The following is a 20,650-nucleotide window of genomic DNA, read 5'->3' on the forward strand; positions in this document are numbered from 1 at the left end:
CGATTCTTGACGCAATGAAGAACGCAGAAGCGCAGAGGATAGAGCAAAAAAACAAACAAAAAAAACACCTGTCACGAATTAGAAGTCTAAATGATAATTTTTAAAGAGAAATATTGGAGGATATTTTTTAAATATGGACAATTTTCTTTTAGCTCTGCTTCAGAAGGCCTTTATTAACCCCCTGGAGCCGTATGGATTATTTTTATGATGGATGGATGCACTTTTTTGGACATAAAAATCAGGAGCGCCATTCACTACCATTAAAGCTTGGAAGAGCAAGGATATTTGTTAATATAACTCCGATTGTGTTTGTCTAAAAGAAGAAAGTCAGATACACCTAGGCTGGCTTGAGGGTGAGTAAATCATGGGATCATTTTCATTTTTGGGTGAACTATCTCTTTCTTTCAGGTGCTATGACAAGTGACTCATTTTAAACAAGAAGATAATGAAACAGTGCTTAAATCCAACTGGTCTTTAGAGAAGATTTCCAGTCAAAAATTCCCTCAAGATCCATCTGCATGTCCACAGCCTTCTGCAAACAGAGATTGAGGGTTATTGCCAAGAGATTAGGTCATTTACTGACGACATTTATCAGGAAATTCAACAACATTTAGACTAAGCCTTTCTACACTTGGAGTGACTTCAGCTTGAACGATCTCTGCCAAACACGCTGGAGATTCCCTCGAAGGCCTGTGATGGATAGCACTGAGCAGAAATTAAAGGAGTTGCTGTGAAGGATAAAGGCACAGACGGTTTCCACATGTACAGACACTTTTCTCCTTTTGATAGATGAAGCTATATTTGATGTTATATCTGCACAAGGTTCTTCAAACATGTTTCTGAAATGATAAGAAATGCTTTTTTTGATTTGACCTCAAAATAATCCACACCAAACTTCTAAAGCCTACTGAAATTTCAAACTCAGCTGGTTTACATGATATTTTGGAAATAATGAGTAATGTTTTGGAATATTTAAAGTCCATCTATTATGCTTTTTTGAATATTACCTTTCATGCAGTGTGTAATAGCTGTTTGTGAATGTAAAAGGTCTGCAAAGTTTCAAAGAGAAAGACGATTGAAGTTATTGTCTCCTAAAACAAAAAATTGATTCTGAACTGCCAAAATGAGTCATCAGTTATTCCAGTCTCACTTCCTGTTGCATACGCACATAACAATGTAAAAAAATGTATACCCACCTGTGTTCTTCATTGGCTGCTGTTAAAGTTGTCTACTTTGACCCACCTTTAAATGTGTTAGTTGTAGCTGAGGCCTAGAAAAGTTTGATTTGTGTTGTTGACATGTTAAGAATATGTTATTTTCAGCACTGCAAATCCACTTTGCATGCACTTCAAAAGGATGAGGACTTGTGCTGGAATTGATACAGTAAAACCAATGGCATCGTTACTGTTCGTATCACTGTGTATCAAGTGCTGAAGAAGATCAGGAGCTGAAATTCAGATATGTTAAAGAGTGTTTGGTTTTTGATACACCCCACTGAGCAAATTACGTCCAGAAGACGTCTTTTTGAGGTCTTGTCTCAGGTTGAAAAGACGTCCACTGAGGGGCCAGAATGTTTATATGTTTATAATGTAATATAAAGTTTATATGACGTCTTTTTTTGACGTCCTCTGGACATCCGATATAGACGAACACGCAGAATCACCAAAGGAGAAAAATCAAAATTTTTAAGCCACCATCGTAGAGATGAGTGTTTGCTTTAGTTGGGCTCTTGACCCTTGCCTTATTAATATTAGAGTTTGTTTGGGCAGTTAACCGAGTCATAACAGCCAGACAAGTAAAGAGAAATGATCAGGTGTTGGTTATGGTCTCACATAACCATTATTTGACCTGAATCTCTGAACTCATGAAGAGCCCAATCTCTGAGTTAGATTTACATTATTGATTACAGCAGCACTGTGATTCTACAGCAGAAGATCAGCTTTTACAATATGATTCAAATGATTTCAGAAAAGGTGTGTTGAACAAAAAAAAAAAAATTACTCATTTTAGGCACACACAGACATCAAGAATCAGCCCGTGAATCTCAACAGTGGTGACCATCAAAAAGCATGTTGCAGTGCATTCTGGGAGCCACCAATCAAAATTCATCCATGGCTCCCATCATGCATTGCTGCATGAATAAATTATGAGCTTAATTGTCTTAGTAATTTCCTTTCTGTTTATGTGACTTTTTAGTAGCTTGTTTTCTAATGTTCAGAGTTGATCTGTTGATCAGAATATGTTGCTTGTCACCATCATTGAGATTCACAGGCTGATTCTTGATGTCTGTGTGTGCCTAAGAGAAAAAAAAATTTATCAAGTGAAATCCTTTATATTATATTGATAAAGCTAATCTTGTGCTGTATAATCACAGTGCTGCTGTAATCAATAATGTAAATCTAACTCAGAGATTGGACTCTAAATGAGTTCAGTGACTCAGGTCAAATAATGATTATGTGAAAACATAACCAACACCTGATCATTTCTCTTTGCTTGTCTGGCTGTTATGACTCAGTTAACTGCCCAAACAAACTCTAATATTAATAAGGCAAGGGTCAAGAGCCCAACTAAAGCAAACACTCATCTCCACGATGGTGGCTTAAAAATTGTGATTTTTCTGCTTTGGTGATTCTGCGTGTTCGTCTATATCGGATGTCCAGAAGACGTCAAAAAAAGACGTCATAAAAACTTTCATTCTGGCCCCTCAGTGGATGTCATTTCAACCTGAGACAAGACCTCAAAAAGACGTCTTCTGGACGTAATTTGCTCAGTGGGACAATGCAAGAGGTTGGCCAATCACAACAGACTGAGCCATCTGACCAATCAGACGGAGACGCATTGAACAGCCTGTTCTGATAACGCAAGAGTTGCAACTGTGGCAGCTGGGAAGGCCATTCTTTGTGTTCTTTTTGAAGAATTGATATGCTATTTTTTACTATAAAACTCTTTCGACAAACTTGTCTTCTAATATCTTCAATTGTTGCATATTCCAAGCTGCAGTGGACACATTTGTAAACGACTTTACTTGGACCCATTGTGTGAGCTGTCTCTTTAATACCGCGTGGTTTATATACATGTTGATGCTGATTGGGCTGACATTTTTGACACACCCACCAAACAAGAGAAAACGTATCTCAAACCCTGTTGCATACCATTTCCAGGAAACATGTCGTTCAACCCGGAAACCGTAGCAAAATGTCACAACAGACTGAACCGTCTGACCAATCAGAGCAGAGTAGCTCTCGGAAAGGAGGGGTTTAGAGAGACTGAATCATCTAACATTTTCAGACTCTTCGAGAAAGGAGGTGATGCAATGTATATAATGAGAAAATTAAAGTGTTTTTTTGACTTTGAATGCATGTAAACCTATTGTAGGAGACCTCCAAAGCAAAATTAGGAACTTTTAAAGGTGCCCTAGAGTGCTTTTTCACAATATGTAATATAAGTCTAAGGTGTCCCCTGAATGTGTCTGTGAAGTTTCAGCTCAAAATACCCCATAGATTTTTTTAAATTCATTTTTTTAACTGCCTATTTTGGGGCATCATTATAAATGCGCCGATTCAGGATGCTTCCCCTTTAAATCCTCGTGCTCCCCGGCCCCGAGCTCGCGACTCTATAATACATTGCATAAACAAAGTTCACACAGCTAATATAACCCTCAAAATGGATCTTTACAAAATGTTCGTCATGCATACTGCATGCATCAGATCATGTAAGTACAGTATTTATTTGGATATTTACATTTGATTCTGAATGAGTTTCATGGTGCTCCGTGGCTAAAGCTAACATTACACACTGTTGGAGAGATTTATAAAGAATGAAGTTGTGTTTATGAATTATACAGACTGCAAGTGTTTAAAAAATGAAAATAGAGACGGCTCTTGTCTCCGTGACTACAGTAAGAAACGATGGTAACTTTAACCACATTTAACAGTACATTAGCAACATGCTAACGAAACATTTAGAAAGACAATTTACAAATATCACTAAAAATATCATGTTATCATGGATCATGTTAGTTATTATTGCTCCATTTCTCGCTGTTGTCCTTGCTTGCTTACCTAGTCTGATGATTCAGCTGTGCACAGATCCAGACGTCTAATGTCTAATGCTTTGAATGTCTAATGCCTTGAACATGGGCTGGCATATGCAAATATTGGGGGCGTACATATCCTGATAGATCCTGACTGTTACGTAACAGTCGGTGTTATGTTGAGATTCGCCTGTTTTTCTGAGGTCTTGTAAACGAATGAGATTTACATAAGAAGGAGGAAACAATGGAGTTTGAGACTCACTGTATGTCATTTCCATGTACTGAACTCTTGTTATTCAACTATGCCAAGGTAAATTCAATTTTCAATTCTATGGCACCTTTAAAATAGCGTAATGGGGCACTTTAATGTTTTACTACATGTAGTAACTACATGTAGTTTTTTAATGTTAGCTTCTCTTAAATGCAGATTTTTTTGCACATTGTTTGCCTAATGTTTGCACATTAATTTGGTTTGTTTTAATGATATAAATAAGAAGTGTATGCTTTGAAGAAACACTCTTGTGTCCGTGCATGTATGAACCATCCCGTCCTAAAAGTGTAGAGTCCAAATCAAATTCGCACCTCAGAAACATGTTCGTGGGATGGAAAATGTGTGAAAACTTTGATCAAGATCCAACTTATTCTATAAATACTCGTCCCTGATTACTTTGCACATCATGTTAAAATTTACCTTTCATATTTCTGAGTTTATGCAGCCAAATACAGATTTATTAATAAGCACTGATTCATAATACCTTTATATTGACTGATGGCACCCGAGGGAATGTGCAGGATGAGCCACTGATGTTCTGGGCGAAGAGAAATCTCACTTTGCCAATCTGTCCATCACTATTATTTTCGGTGTTCTTTTGGAAACAGTTTCCTGCATTCTTTTTCTGAGAAATGAGAGTATAAGCACATAAGAACATGGAGGATATCAAAGTCTAATAATATTAAACTTTATTTTTTTCATGTATGATTGACATTTATAGGTCATTTTCATCTCGTAATTCATTTTCACTTTATCTTTTGCCGATCCTAACACAGTTAGTCAAATGTCAACTATCTGAGATGTTTTAAAAGTTACAGGTTTTTGTGTAGGCTATGTGATAAAAACTACTTGGGGGGGGGGTATCACACACAGTTTCTGCCAATCTCATGTTAATCTTGAGTACCTATGGAGTAGTAGTGCATCCTTCATCCTTCAGGGGTGTCCTGTGAGCGAAGCTAAAGAGTGATGAGCACGCACAGCTTTTGCGTATCGTCTGCAAGCTATCAATGGTCAACTAAACAAATGTATTTAAACACACACAATATACCATCGCATTATCCTTGGATAACTTTTTAATCACTATAATGAATATAGCGTATAGTGAATGATGCATAATGAATTTAGGAACTCACTATGTTCGTGTTGTTTACATTATATGCACTTAGGAGCCTATTGCCAACAAAACAGACATTTGATGCAGTTTTACTCACCACCTGCAGTTCCGACTCATGACCGGGATCATTACCGCTGTGACCGCTCCATCTTTCAGTTTCAAACGATCTGTAAATCCAGCGTGGAACTGGGACTTTGTTTATGAAACCATAAGCACCGATCCTGAAGGCCCGAGCTGCCACGGAAAAACACGAGATATTCTCCATTCATTTTAACCAATAAAAAAAGTGATTGCAACTATCAGTTTCTATGGTTATTTTAATAACAAATATCGAGAGCGCATCAATGTAATGCGTGAACACAAATCTCTCGGCTCCACTTTGGGAAGCAAGGTTATCTTTCACTCACAACCAAAAACACACTTCTTTGATGACATAGTAGTTTTTGTGAAGTCCTGTGACCTGTGCTGCCGACGACTTCCGTAAACCCGAATGCACGTTGATGGGCGTGCTCTTGCTCTCTGGCTCTGGTCGACGTGTGCGCGCGCGTTCTTCCAGGAGAAGTGCCATACCAGGAATTCCGACCTTTCTGATGTCACACAGGCACATACTCGAAAAAAAGATCGCAAGATTTATGAGGATTTGGAAGAGTATTTTTGGCACAGTTGGTAGATTAATGTTGGTGGACTTGAAAAATGGCGTGTACTGTCTTTCCGCGGATGAAACAAAATTTCTTCTGATGTTAATTCATGTTTATTTGATCGTTATTAACTAGTAGGAATAGATGATCGATTCACGAGCCGCTTGAGGCACTACAGCGATCTTTCACGGGACATTAAAGAGTCACAAAATGGTATTTATTGTTTAAATTTCTTGACAAAATGACAAAATTTGAAATTTGAAATTTGAGACTTTGTTTCCTATTAAATTAACCTGCTCTGTTTTGTCTGTCGTCACGTTGTCAGTGTCCACTTTGCTCCGCGATGTATTTTTACATGACTTGTTGTACATAACAACAGTAACTAAAGGGGGCGGGTCTTTGCTAACGGTCAATTCACTGCCATTATATGGATGGGCTTTTTTAAAATTTTTTATTTCCCTTTTGAGGTCCATAAAAGAAAGAAGGGCATACGGCATTCGAACACCAGGGTGAGTAAATGATTTATTTTCATAGGGTAACCTAACACTTTAAAATGCAATTTATCATTGTGCATAAACAGAAAGCACAAGGATTTGTGTCACCCGACGTGAGATCCACCAATCAAAGAGTTTCCGTAAGCTGTTCGGCTTGGGTGCTCATGGGATCTGCTGCACCTATGCCACAAGGTGTAAAAACCGATTACTGAAATGTTTGAAAACATTTATGAATAATGTCGAATTAAAACTGATTAGTACCTTTTCCTGCCATCTTCAGTTTGAGAGGGTTCAAACCTTAATCAGCATGGTCAAACTACAAATTCAACCTGTAATTTTGCTCAGAATGCAGTAGCCTACTAACTTGTTGCTTACTGCTTACTGAATAGTAAATACCGTATACTGCCTATTTAAGTGGTAAACAGTATGCAATCTGAAACAGCTGTTTCCAATTATTGTTGCATGACCTTATCATGCAGCATGTTTAATTCTGCCTGCTGTATCCAGATATCATCAGTTCAATCAAAATTATGAAATTTGCCATTTAGCCACTAGTGTAGCTGCTGTTTGTTAGTAATTTGTAGTGCAGCCATAAATACCTACAGCAGCTTCAACATGTCTTTCTTTTTTTCGGACAATTTTAATGTAGGCCCTACATGTAATTTTAAAAGTCCTTCCAATTGGAAATGCAGATTGATAAAAAATGACAGCTGAGAAGTGTGTCCCACATGTTTAACAAGTTAAGAAAATGAATACTGTTTTCTTTGCAGTGTAAATCTGAACTGATTCGAAATGTTTTGCTTTTATTCAAGCAAAATGCAGCTGCATTAGTGACTTAATACACTGAATCCAGTGATGAATACTGTTTACATTTATGAGCTTTGTACTGGCTTGTTTCTAACGGTCATGTTTAGTAACTCCCGCTTTTCCATAATTAATAATCGCTGGAGTGAAGAACACGTGCATCTGAATCTGTGTACGATGGAGAGAGTCAGATTGTACTTTGGCAGAATCCTCTGCATCAATCACCGATGACAAACACACTCTTTCTCTTCAATGATTCTTTCCACATACGCACTAATCACTGTTTTCTTTATTCTCATCATTACTTGTTCTTTTTTCCTTCTCTTTCTCACTCTCTCTCTCACAACCCTTTGTGTTTTCATAAGTATTTTGTTTTCTTCTCTTTCAAGCATGTGTTATTAAACCACAACCACAGAAGCAGTAGAATGTTCTTCATGTTCATTTACACCAATCACAGCCCAGATTTGTGCCATGAATTGCAACATTTTAACCAATGTTATGGATGAATGTTGGGTTGTGGGTTAGCATGAAGTATTCATGACATATGTCTGGCATGTGTTTCACATGAAAAAGTTTATAATTTCTGAAAATAGCAGCATTTTAGTTGCATAATAGAATTTTCTATCAAACTGCACTCATTGCATTGATTAGAAATAATAGGGAAAGGAAACTGAAAAAATGAGTGAGAACTATGCCAACAGAAATAAAATATTTAATATGAATAATAAATTATTAAATTTTAAAATGCTAAATGTAAAATATAATAAATTATTTATAATAATAAATCAAATACAAAACAGAGTCTGAGTCTGTAAATCATATATATAGTAAGTTAACAAACAAATAAAAAGTTTTGGTGTCAATATACAGTTGTGGCCAGAATTATTAGACCCCTTCATAAATATGATCAAAGATGACTGTAAAAATAAATCTGCATTGTTTATCCTTTTGATCTTAAATTCATAAAATTAGCAAAAATCTAACCTTTCATTGAAGGAAAAGAATTGAAAGTGGGGGGGAAATAACATTATGAAATAAATGTTTTTCTCCAAAACACGTTGCCCACAATTATTAGCACCCTTTTATTCAATACTTTTTGCAACCTCCTTTTGCCAAGAAAACAGCTCTGAGTCTTCTTCTATAATGCCTGATGAGTTTGGAGAACACCTGAGGAGAGAGCAGAGACCATTCCTCCATACAGAATCTCTCCAGATCCTTCAGATTCCAGCTCCATGTTGGTGGTGCTTCTCTTCAGTTCACTCCACTCATTCTCTTTAGGGTTCATGTCAGGGGACTGGGATGGCCATGTCAGAAGCTTCATTTTGTGCTCAGTGACACATTTTTGTGCTGGTTTTGATGTTTGTTTTGGATCATTGTCCCGACGGATGATCCAACCACAGCCCATTATAAGATTTCTAGCAGAAGCGGTCAGGTTTTGATTTTTTTATCTGTTGGTATTTGATAGAATCCATGTATCTGAACAAGTTGTCCAGGACCTCCAGCACAAAAATAGGCCCACAACATTAAAGATCCAGCGGCATATTTAACCGTGGGCATGGGGCACTTTTTATCCATGTGTGCACCAAACCCATCTGGTGGGTTTGCTGCCAGAAAGCTCTTTTTTTAGTTTCATCTGACCATAGAAGCCGGTCCCGTTTGAAGTTCCAGTCTTGACTGACAACTGAATATGCTGGAGATTGTTTCTGGATGAGAGCAGAGGATTTTTCTTGAAACCCTCCCGAACATCTTGTGGGGATGTAGGTGCTTTTGACTATTTTTTTTAAGGCTTTCTGAGACTCAAGACTCAACTAATCTCTGCAATTCTCCAGCTGTGATCCTTGGAGAGTCTTTGGCCACTCAAACTTTCCTCCTCACTGTGCATTAGGATGATTTAGACACACGTCCTCTTCCATGCAGATTTGTAACATGTTTAGTTGATTGGAACTTCTCAATTATTGCCCTGATAGTGGAAATGGGGATTTTCAATGCTTCAGCTATTTTCTTACAGCCACTTTCTATTTTGTGAAGCTCGACAATCTTTTGCTGCACATCAGAACTATATTCTTTGGTTTTTCACAATGTGATGAATGATTAAGGGAATTTGGCATTTGTGTTTCTTCATGTTTATACTCCTGTGCAACAGGAAGTCATGGCTGGACAATTTCATGTTCATGATCACCCTGGTGTGCTAAATTTTTTTAAATATGAATGGGAATATACTTCAGAGATATTTTACTCATAAAAAATTCTAGGGGTGCTAATAATTGTGGCCAACGTGTTTTGGAGAAAAACATTTATTTCTTAATGTTATTTTCCCCCCACTTTCAATTCTTTTCCTTCAATGAAAGGTTAGATTTTTGCTAATTTTATGAATTAAAGATCAAAAGGATAAACAATGCAGATTTATTTTTATAGTCATCTTTGATCATATTTTTGAAGGGGTCTAATAATTCTGGCCACAACTGTAACTAAATAAAATGTTAAATAAATGTATACTTTTATTCAGCTAGGATTTTTTAAATTGATCAAAAGTGAAAGTAAAGACGTTTATATTTTTTATATATAAAGATTTCTATTGAAAATAAATGCTGTTCTTTTGAAGAAAAAAAAAGTGCTGAATAAAAGTATAAATCTCTTTAAAAAAAATCTTATTCAAAGATTCCACAAAAATCAGCACAACACTGATAATTTTTAGAATTGATATTAGAATAATATTACATATTAGAATAATAGAATAGATTTCTGAAGGATCATGTGACACTAAAGACTAAAGTAATGATGCTGGTATAATATATTTAATATATATTCAAATAGAAAAGAGTTATTTGAAATTATACTGACCCCAAACTTTTTTCATTTGTTTATATATTTAAATACATATGCAGAGCATGTAAGGTAAATTCAGGTTACAACAATGGCCAGTTTTTTGAAACTGAGATCAAAAGGGGCTTAATTTGCCTGAATTAACCCTTTATTCTATTGTTTAAGTATAAATAATAGTGTTCTAACAGGTGATCAGACATCACTAATCCCCATATTTCAAATGAATATAGTGAGTAGATTGATTGATTCTCAGAGAGTGTGTTGGGTGTTTTAGTGTTAATATGTTGATAAATATGTGTGTGATGTTTGCTCTAGTGTGTCTGTGCATGCTTGGGCAGCTGTGGATGGCTGTTCATCAATCTCTCATTCCAGGCGTTATGATGGATGATGAGCAGGCAGCAGTGACTTCTGGCGTGGGGACGAATGCATGTGTCTGTATGTGCATAAATGTATGTGCATTGTGTACTGTAAACGTGGCTCCTCCTGTGTGTGTGTGTATATGGCGTGTATGTATGTTCCCTGTGTATGTGTGATGTTCCATAATCCTGCTGAATGATGAACATATGAGAGCCAAGGAATGTGTACAGGTGTGTCCCGGCATGTAGTACAGAGAGATGGAGATGGAGGATGTCTCTCAGAAAGGAGTCATTGAGTGCAATCATGAAAGCTGTACTGTATATGTCATAATCCAAACACTAATCTCTGCCATGTGTGTGTTTAGACAGTGATGTTTTGGACTCAGTCTTATACTGTCTGTTACCCATAAACATTCTCCTTTAACAGTTTACACAATGAAATTTGAACACAATACAAATTATGATATAGTGTTTTAGTGTCTCTTTGATTTCTGCTTATTATTTTTGTTTTTTCCAACTGATTCCATGTTTGTTTGTTTTTTGTCAGCAAGGTCTGAGGATGATCTGATTAAATTTTTATGAAAATCAGAGCAACGGTCTAGGAGGAGTTCGAAATTATAGGAAGCCGACTATGGCAAAACTGCTGTCTATGTTCTTGGCATTACCCAAGGAAAAAATATAAGAGTTTCATTAGAATAGGCAAAACTAATCAAAAGCTATTAGCATTTTTTTTTATTTCATTAAAATTGTTTACCACAAGGTGGCACTGCCCTGAAATTTTATGAGTATCTTCAGAACATGGTGCCGATGACACACACTGAGTTTCGTAATGAAATGCCAATGTGTTCATAAAATATAGCATTTTATGACAAAAATTCAAAACGTCTGATGCCCAAAATGGCCGATGTGGCAAAATTGGGTATTGTTTGACTCGGCATGCTATACCAAATCTAAAGAGACCAATTTTGTGATTATTATTATTATTATTTTTTTTTTGTGTGTGTGTGTGTGTGTGTGTGTGTGTGTGTGTGTGTGGTTAAACCGTTCAGAAGTTATACAGTAAAATCAGTTAAATCAACTCTGTTCAGAGTGCATATGGTCCCTCTCTAAATAGTGTTAAAATAACACTGAAGCAGAGTTAAAGTTAATGAGATAATTAAGCAATTAATTAAGTGATGATTGAACATTAATGATGAACACCTGCTGTTAACAAGCAAAATCACTGAAGAAAAGAGAAACACAAGAACTACAACTGACTCCAGTCACAGCCTTAGATGAAATCAACTGAAGATAAAAGAAGTTAAATCTCTTAAGATCTGATTAAAAGATCTGATTCACTTATTACTAACCAGATTGAGGTTTAGATGATGGTGTGTTATTGGTCAAAAAATGATGCCACCATCATGGTGGTCAGGGTTTGTTTTAGTTGGGCTCTTGACCCTTTTATATTTTTTCAAATAATTTGAGTTTGAGCAATTGCAATAGTGTTTCACAACAAACACTTTGTTGAATCAAAAGACTGAAGGGGCAGATCAGCTTGAATTTTCTGCTCTACCATCATATAAAAACAGCTCATATCTGCTCACTGTAAAGCACTGACCTCACTGCTTTACAACAACATATGCATTGTTGCAGAGAAAAATCTAACATAGAAAGTCAAGGGACAAGAGCCAGACTAAAGCGAACACTGAATCAGACCATCAGTATAGGAGGATTTCGAGAAAATAGGTTTTTCAGAAAATTTAAAATGGCTAAAAAATTCATAGGGTGCAATCGAATTGTCTTGATGTAAGGAATCAAGGAATTGAGCCAATTCTTTTTATGCTTGAGGTGCAAAAGTTATTAGCATAAACATGAGTACAACTTTGGGCAGTTGGTGGCGCTAGAGGGATTGAGTTAGAGACTCCAAAATTGCTGTGGTTAATGTTCAGACTGTCCTCTATCATTGTGCCCAATTTTACAACTTCCATATGGTTCTATGGGCAGCCATGGTCTCCTCAGCAGAAGAAGAGGAAGAGGAAGTGGAAGAAGAAGAAGATGACGACTAATGGATACAATAGGTGCCTACACACCTTCGGTGCTTGGCCCATAAAAAAATGCTTCATACTTCATTAGCAATCATATAGAAGTGCACTGCATCAAAGCGGTGACCTGTGCATGGGTGAGCATCATTTACACTTTCTTCCAGAAATTTTAAAATCTAGTTCTTCTAAAAAAGATAACAGCAAACTGAATGCTTTATTTACCTAAAGCCAATTTGCAGTCCCATCTGGCACTTGGCAAGTCTTAAATTTGGACCTTTTGTACATGCGTGTGTTTCACAGGCCTGTGCAGGAGTGTGTGCCCCCCGCTGGCTCAGGGACACCCTGCACAAAAGAAGCTGCATTCTTCACATTCCCTCTGAGGAGAGTTCCTGTAACCTGAGGTGGAGTGAGACATCAGTCCGTACAACCTGTGTGTAACCTGGAGCTCTCCGAGCCTGGTATTCCTTGAAGACGTCATTCTGTACTGTAAACCTGAGCTGAACTACAATATGATGTCATATCACCTCTGGCACATGCACTTAAAGGTGAAGTAAGCGATTTCTGAAAATCATTGTTGAACAATGTTGATATTTGAAATCAACCCAAACAAACACACCCCTCCCTTAATTGCTCATTAAAGTAAACATGAAATCAAAACTGACCCTGTTTACTTTCTTGAGACATTCCATGATTCATTAGTGCATCAGTGCCATCGAGAGAGGCTCTAGTCTTTGTAATCATTCATCAGTTGCTCCGCCTCTAAAATGACTTTCCTTTTCAATGACATCACGAATCCCTCTTACATTTTTTAAATTCTTTCCCTTCTAACCACTTTGCTTCATTCTGGTATGTAACACCCACTTTTCATGATGCACTCAGTTCCCAAAGGACAAAATGATTTCCCTTATACTTCCAATATAATTCCCATTCTTCAAAATTCCTTCCCAAATACTCAAACTTCTTTTTCTTCTCTGCATTTCTACTCTTCTCAAGCTTGCATCCAAGTTGGATAATAAACCTGGAATTGTATATTATGAACATTGTTGGCCGTTTGACAAATTGCTTTTGTTCCTCTTTTCTAAGTCTCTTTGGATAAAAGCATCTGCTAAATGCATAAATGTAAATATTGTATCTCTATTGAACTCCAATAAGTCATATTACGGAATTGAAACGGGTTGCAAATGGCATTTTCACATTGACTTTGTTGACTTAAAGGGTTAGTTCACCTAAAAATGAAAATAATGTCATTTATTACTCACCCTCATGTCATTCTACACCCGTAAGACCTTCGTTCATCTTCAGAAGACAAATGAAGATATTGTTGATGAAATCCGATGGCTCAGTGAGGCCTCCATCGAGAGCAAAACCATTGAAACTCTCAAGATCCATAAAGGTACTAAAAACATATTTAAAACAGTTCATATGAGATCAGTGGTTCTATCTTAATATTATATAACGAAAAGAATACTTTTTGTGCTCCAAAATAATGACTTTTCAACAATATCTATATGGGCCGATTTCAAAACACTGCTTCAGAGCTTTACGAATCGAATCAGTGAATCGGAGCACCAAAGTCACATGATTTCAGCAGTTTAGCCATTTGATAGAAGATCCGAATCACTAATTCGAAACAAAAGAATCATAAAGCTCAGAAGCTTCATAAAGCAGTGTTTTGAAATCAGCCCATCACTAGATATTGTTGAAAAGTTATTTTGTATTTTTTGGCGCACAAAAATTATTCTTATCGTTTTATAATATTAAGATTGAACCACTGAACTCACATGAACTGTTTCAAATATGTTTTTAGTAACTTTATGGACCTTGAGATTTTCAATGGCTTTGCTCTCAATGGAGGCCTCACTGAGCCATCGGATTTCATCAACAATATCTTAATTTGTGTTCTGAAGATGAATGAAGGTCTTACAGGTGTAGAACGACATGAGGGTGAGTAATAAATGACATTATTTTCATTTTTGGGTGAACTAACCCTTTCATACCCATATAATGAAGTTTTTTCCCACTTTGGCTCCGCGAAGTTTCAGTGACGGGGGCATCACTGCAGCGCACTGAAGGGAAGGAAAGAACAGAAGGGAAAAGAAGGGAGAGAGGTGCCCCATCCATCCATCTATCCATCCACTGAATTTTCCTGCAGGACTTTATTAACGTATGGCTGCATGAGAGGCTTAGAGCTCTCGCGCTATTTTTTGGTGCACAAAAATTATTCTTATCGCTTTATAATATTAAGATTGAACCACTGAACTCACATGAACTGTTTCAAATATGTTTTTAGTAACTTTATGGACCTTGAGATTTTCAATGGCTTTGCTCTCAATGGAGGCCTCACTGAGCCATCGGATTTCATCAACAATATCTTAATTTGTGTTCTGAAGATGAATGAAGGTCTTACAGGTGTAGAACGACATGAGGGTGAGTAATAAATGACATTATTTTCATTTTTGGGTGAACTAACCCTTTAATACCCATATAACCTGGTTAGTATTTTTTGATAAACACAAGCCAAAGGAGAACTTCCACATGCAATTGAGTTTATTGTGATACTGCAATTCTTTTATCAAATATACTTTTAAATCTATATTTATGCATTAAAAAAAATTGATGATTGATTGATTGATTGATTGATTGATTTGCAAGGGAATTAACTGGCTTCATTTTGTTTTAAATGTAACCTGAACAGGAGTCCCTTCCCCTCCATACATTCGGACCCATGTCAAAAGGTCATCACCCTTGTGGCCTTGTGTGCACCAGCTGTTGCATACGTCAGGAGGTCCTGAATCGTTTCAGCCTTAAAATAGTATGCAAACTTTAATTTTAGGAACAACTCGGAATAACCCTTGGCTTCCATGCACAACGCTGTTCCTATGCTAGAATAGTTCACATGGAGAAGGTAAGACAAAGCAAGTTTATTTATATATTTTATACACAATGGTGATTAAAGGTGCTTTACATTGGTCCATTATAAGGATTAGTTGATTCTGATTGGTATCTAGTATTTAATGTACATTTGTTTATTTATTTGGTAAGCAGGCATGTTGTAAGCAGGATAATGTACAGTCAGATTGTCATTATTGGCAAAATTCATTTTAAATTACATATATAGCCTATATATATATATATTAAATGGTATATTAAATGATGATACTAGACATCTTTCTTTCTACATTATTTATGATATTACCTTAACAAGGGCCATCAAATGTCCTTTAACTGGATGATTGACCTAAAAAAGTTTTCTGCTGCTACACCCATCAAATTGGATGAGTCAAAAAAATACTAAAAGACAGTCTGCAATGGACTAAAAACTCGCAGACAAAAAAGAGAGAGAGTAAATGAAGTCCACACTGTAAACTTCCCGCCTACCCAAAGTACTAACCAATCAGAAACCGAGCATTTTTGGTACTGCTCTCCGATTGGCTGCTCGCCTCGTGACTGACAGTCTGTGTGAATGAAGTTTTTTCCCACTTTGGCTCCGCGAAGTTTCAGTGACGGGGGCATCACTGCAGCGCACTGAAGGGAAGGAAAGAACAGAAGGGAAAAGAAGGGAGAGAGGTGCCCCATCCATCCATCTATCCATCCACTGAATTTTCCTGCAGGACTTTATTAACGTATGGCTGCATGAGAGGCTTAGAGCTCTCGCGCTTTCTCTCTCCGGGACTGTTGGGTTACTGGTTCTGTCCTGATATCAAGCAGTTGTCATAATAATATAATCAAACTCTACGCGTCAGGACGGGCGCAGGTGGTCATGGATACACCTATCAGATGGAAAGTAAAGCGGAGGTTTAAGGAGGTGCGGCTGTCGGTACTCCTAGTATTCCTGATGTTTGTCACCTCACGAGTCAGCGCAGGTAAGCGGCGAATCAGCTGTTCCCAAACTGTTACTTTGTGCCGCGGGCCGCGCTCACCCGGGGCTGCGGTTCTTTGCGCGAGCGCATTCCACGGTCAGTCCGCCGCTCCGGGACTGGAATGACCGGAGGAGGGAATGGGGGGCCCTAGAGTGGGATTTTCGCGTCCGAAGTTCAGTGGCCGTGACTTTTGTTTTGCACTTTTTTCCGTCAGGGAAGCATTCGAGCAGCAACGAATAACGGACTCAGAAGTTTTCCCGTGCAAGGAAACAGCTGCACGAGGAAATCGTGATGCACCATCTATTGTACCATCAAACCCGTTTAAGCTGCTCCCCGTTGGTGCAACACTCAACTGTTCTTATGCAAATGAGCAAATAAAGACCTCATAGTAGAAATCTGGATTCCAGGATTCCATGTGTGAAAAAGCAGTGGTTCTTTTCGGCTCTTTTTGCATTTCGCATGATAGATTCTTCACTTCAGAATATTGGTTTCTGGCATCTTCAAAGCAGCATAGATGGCATAGTCTTAAAGAACTAGAGAATAGAAAGTCGTTGGTGGAACTTGCAAATGTTCTCCTACATTCTTAACAATAAACATTCAAGTAGGAATCAATGTTACAGGAGAACCTTCTCAAGTTTTGCTTTTGAAAACCATTGATGCTTTACCAGAACCAATACGCTGACCTGAAGAACCTAAACCCTATACAGTGTTTTAAAATCTCAAGGACTTCAAAGAACCATTGAAGAAGGTTTATCTTTAGGGGTGTACGACATCAGGACCCCGTTTCATTTCAGACTATATGAAACGCTTTCAACGCAAACAATAAACAATACAACCTAGACTGGGATTTGTAGACTTTTTGGAAGATGTTTCAGATGCTTTTTAGGGGATCTGGCAGAAAGTAGTTTTCCTCCAGCAGGCGCGCTGACTGCAGAACGTAATTGGAAAAATATGCAGGATGAGAAACACACCAGGAGAGAGAGAGAGAGAGAGAGAGAGAGAGAGAGCGACAGAGAGTTTAAGTTTTTCCATAGGCTCATAAAAACGAACCCATCACTCTGGCTCTCCTTTTGTTTGGCGAAAGACGGATAAAAAATAATATATAAATGTAAATAAATGCACGTTAGTCTCAGCGAAGAGGTCTGTAATGAAGAACATCAGTGGGTCAGGGTGGAGTCGCCGCGTGTCTTCTCTAGTAGATCAGAGATGCTCGAGGTGAAGCTCGCAATTATCTCGTAAACCACTTATAGAAGGAATTACCCGGCAGTTATTTTAGAGATATTTATAAGCAACGTTTATGCTTTCATCAAGTCACATGCATTTTGAAATGGCATTTGTTAAAAGTCAAGAGTTTATTTGCTGTTTAATCAATATCCCCCTTTGCAGTTGTTTGACATCTGGTTTTAGTGTTCCGTCATTATCTGTATATCACACTCGGATTTGATAGTGTGGACTTTATTAGTTGTGAACTTAAGTCTGTGGTTTGTACAGTAATGACGGAGCCAAAGCAGACAGGATATGATCTCTCATTCTCATCCTTCAGGTTTCTCCAGCCTGTCCCAGGGAGTACCCCTCTCTCTGTCTCTCTCTCTCTCTCTCTCTCTCTTTCTCCAGGCTGGAGGGAGGGCGAGAAGGAGGGGGAGGGATTGAGGGAAGGGGGGTTGGAAATTCTGCTCTGCATGTGTGATTAGATTCGTGTCTGGTCATGGCCACTTGGCTGCTCAATATAGTGTTGGAATTATTGAGCTGTTTTAATTATAACAAGAACATTTTGGTCAAAGAACATGAACTTTGGTCAAGAACATGTGTACTTAAAGCAATGATATATACACTCTTAAAATCAAGATTCCAATCAGAACCTCAAACAGTTTCATAATCTGATTTTTAACATCCACAAAAAACTTTTTATTCTCCAGTTCTTTTGAAAACCATCATGTACCGGTGCTTTAAAGAACCCATAATGCAAAACACTAATCTGAAGAACCTATAATGAAACATCAGGAGCGTTTTTAATCTTCAAAGAACCATATAGCAACTCAAGAACCTTATCAAGGTTTCCACGGTCATGGAAAACCTGAGGAACCTCCAAAATAGTGCATATTTTTCTTTTTTTTTTTCTTTTTTTTAGCTCTTTCTTAGAAATTTCTCTTTGTAAATGTAATATAATCATGAACGGCTGGAAAAATTGTGTAAATATATTGGTCATAAGGTGTGAAAACCACAGTCAGAAGTGGTTCTTGTTAAAAAAGCGTTCTTTGTTGTGCTTGAGAACCAATTATTTCCATTTTTAAAGGGATAGTTCATCCAAAAATGAAAATTCTGTCATCATTTAGTCACCCTCAAGTGGTTCCAAACCTTTATACATTTCTTTATTTGGAAGATCTCATCCCACATTGACTACCATAGTAGCAAAAAATACTATGGTAGTCAATGGGGGTCGAGACCTGCTTGGTTACAAACATTCTTCCAAATATCTTCTTTTGTGTTCAGCAGAACAAAGAAATATATACAGGTTTGGAACAACTTGAGGGTGAGTAAATGATGACAGAATTTTCATTTTTGGGCAAACTATCCCTTTAAGAGTGTATCCTAAGTGTTGAGCAGTGAACACTTATCAGCTTAATCACTTTAGTTTGCATGAGTCAAGGAGGAATTCATTAGAGTGATTCATTGACTTGACATCTGTCACAGAGCATCTGCTAGAATGATGCTCATTAGAGTCAAATTGGATTGAAATTTATGAGTTATTTGGTTTCATTCGCGATCTAGAATGCTTTGGGCTCTGTTCTGAATACAGCCACGATCCCTATGTAGTGTATAGCCTTTTTTTTTTTTTCCAGCGTACACGTGTAGCTGGGTAATGCAGAAAAGATGGTGGATTTGATCTGGAGCCAGACTCCCAAGTTTTCAAGGATGCACTTCATCGAGCTGCGAAGCTGAGTCAGTTGGCAACACTCACTGCTTTCACGACACGTGGTCTGACGGGTGATGTCATGCAGTGGGCGGGGCTAATCAAATATGATCTGCTGGTAGAGAATGACGTGCTGTCGTAGCAAAGTTTATGGTGGGACTAGCAGTGCATTGTGGGATACAAGGGAGCTTATACGTCAAAGTAGACAGGAGCTTGTAAAGGCAAAAATGGCCAACGGTGATGCTGCCGCACTTCCTGTGCAGGGCTATTCTGCTTTATTACTCACACAAGTGCTGTTTTATGAGATTTTTACGAACACTCTCGGCAGACCTGCATCACTCATTCTGCCTGTTGGGTGTGCTTCACTTTTGAGAGTAAACGAATGCCTTTTAACAAATGGCGTGTCGTAACGATTGTTTATTGCCCACGTGTGTTGTTTCTGGTTTTGGTTACTCTTGTTGTTGTGTTCTGGAGACCCTTAAAGCCTTCAGAGGAGAAATTTAGTAACGTTTGGAGCCAAAATTTCACACCCTTGGAGCCTTTCAAAAATGTTTCTAGTGTAATGAAAACAAGATGTCCATTTCAGCTGTTCCGACTCTTCATTTAGCGATTGATTTAGTAAGAATCATAGAGGAATATTAACGTTGTGAAGAAATCAAATTCGTGTTGCCTTTGGCTCTGTTGGGCCCATTAACAGAACAAGCGGTGTCTTCCTCTGGCTATTAAAAGCTACCAGTCCAGTTCCAAGAGGAAAAGGATAAAGGGTTTCCCTCCTAATCAAACTCCCAGAATTCCTTTTTGCATACTAGCTATCCTGTACAATATGCACGATTAGAATTAGTATATCCCAAATCATGGTATGTTGAAAATGTAATGTTAAAGGTGCCTGGATGAATGGCATGCTGTTTAAGATGGATTTTCTAAATAAATATGCAAGATTAAGAGTAAACATCCTAAATCATAGTATGCAGGAAATAGTCAATATGTCAATAGTGACTGGATGTCATAGTGTGCATCTGTTGACATACTATCTATCTTATATGGCCTGCAATATTAGGAGAATGAATGGTGTAGTATTTACAGTGGATTTTTGAAGTATGCATCTTTGTGCATACTAAACATCATACATAGTATGCAAGATATAGATTAGTGTGTGGTTTTTACATACTTTCAATCTTGAATAGTGTTCAAGATTAGGATTAGCACATGCTGTAATTAGTATATCAAAAGTGACTGGATGGCATAGTACTGACAATGGAGTTTTGAAGTATGCATCTGTTCACGTGCTATTGTCAAGACTAGTGCATCTCAAACTATAATAT

At 37.6% G+C, this 20,650-nt stretch overlaps 1 protein-coding gene and 1 long non-coding RNA gene across 3 annotated transcripts in view; both read left to right on the top strand.

Annotated features, from left to right (window-relative positions):
* Nucleotides 1-5,523: 5,523 nt before the first annotated feature.
* On the top strand, nucleotides 5,524-14,738 carry LOC125252690. The gene is made up of 4 exons (XR_007181256.1): nucleotides 5,524-6,565; nucleotides 12,520-12,694; nucleotides 12,858-13,102; nucleotides 14,594-14,738. It is a non-coding gene; the product is annotated as an uncharacterized LOC125252690 (long non-coding RNA).
* A 1,303-nt stretch (nucleotides 14,739-16,041) lies between these two features.
* The window catches only part of col5a1 (procollagen, type V, alpha 1), a 108,795-nt gene continuing 104,186 nt past the window's right edge, over nucleotides 16,042-20,650 (top strand). For both annotated transcript variants that reach the window (XM_048166198.1, XM_048166199.1), the window contains exon 1: nucleotides 16,042-16,420. In XM_048166198.1, the coding sequence (XP_048022155.1) occupies nucleotides 16,318-16,420 (103 nt within the window). In that variant the 5' untranslated portion in view covers nucleotides 16,042-16,317. The remainder of the gene's footprint in view (nucleotides 16,421-20,650) is intronic.

The sequence above is a fragment of the Megalobrama amblycephala genome, linkage group LG18 (genome assembly GCF_018812025.1).
Source record: "Megalobrama amblycephala isolate DHTTF-2021 linkage group LG18, ASM1881202v1, whole genome shotgun sequence".
Lineage (NCBI taxonomy): Eukaryota > Metazoa > Chordata > Actinopteri > Cypriniformes > Xenocyprididae > Megalobrama > Megalobrama amblycephala.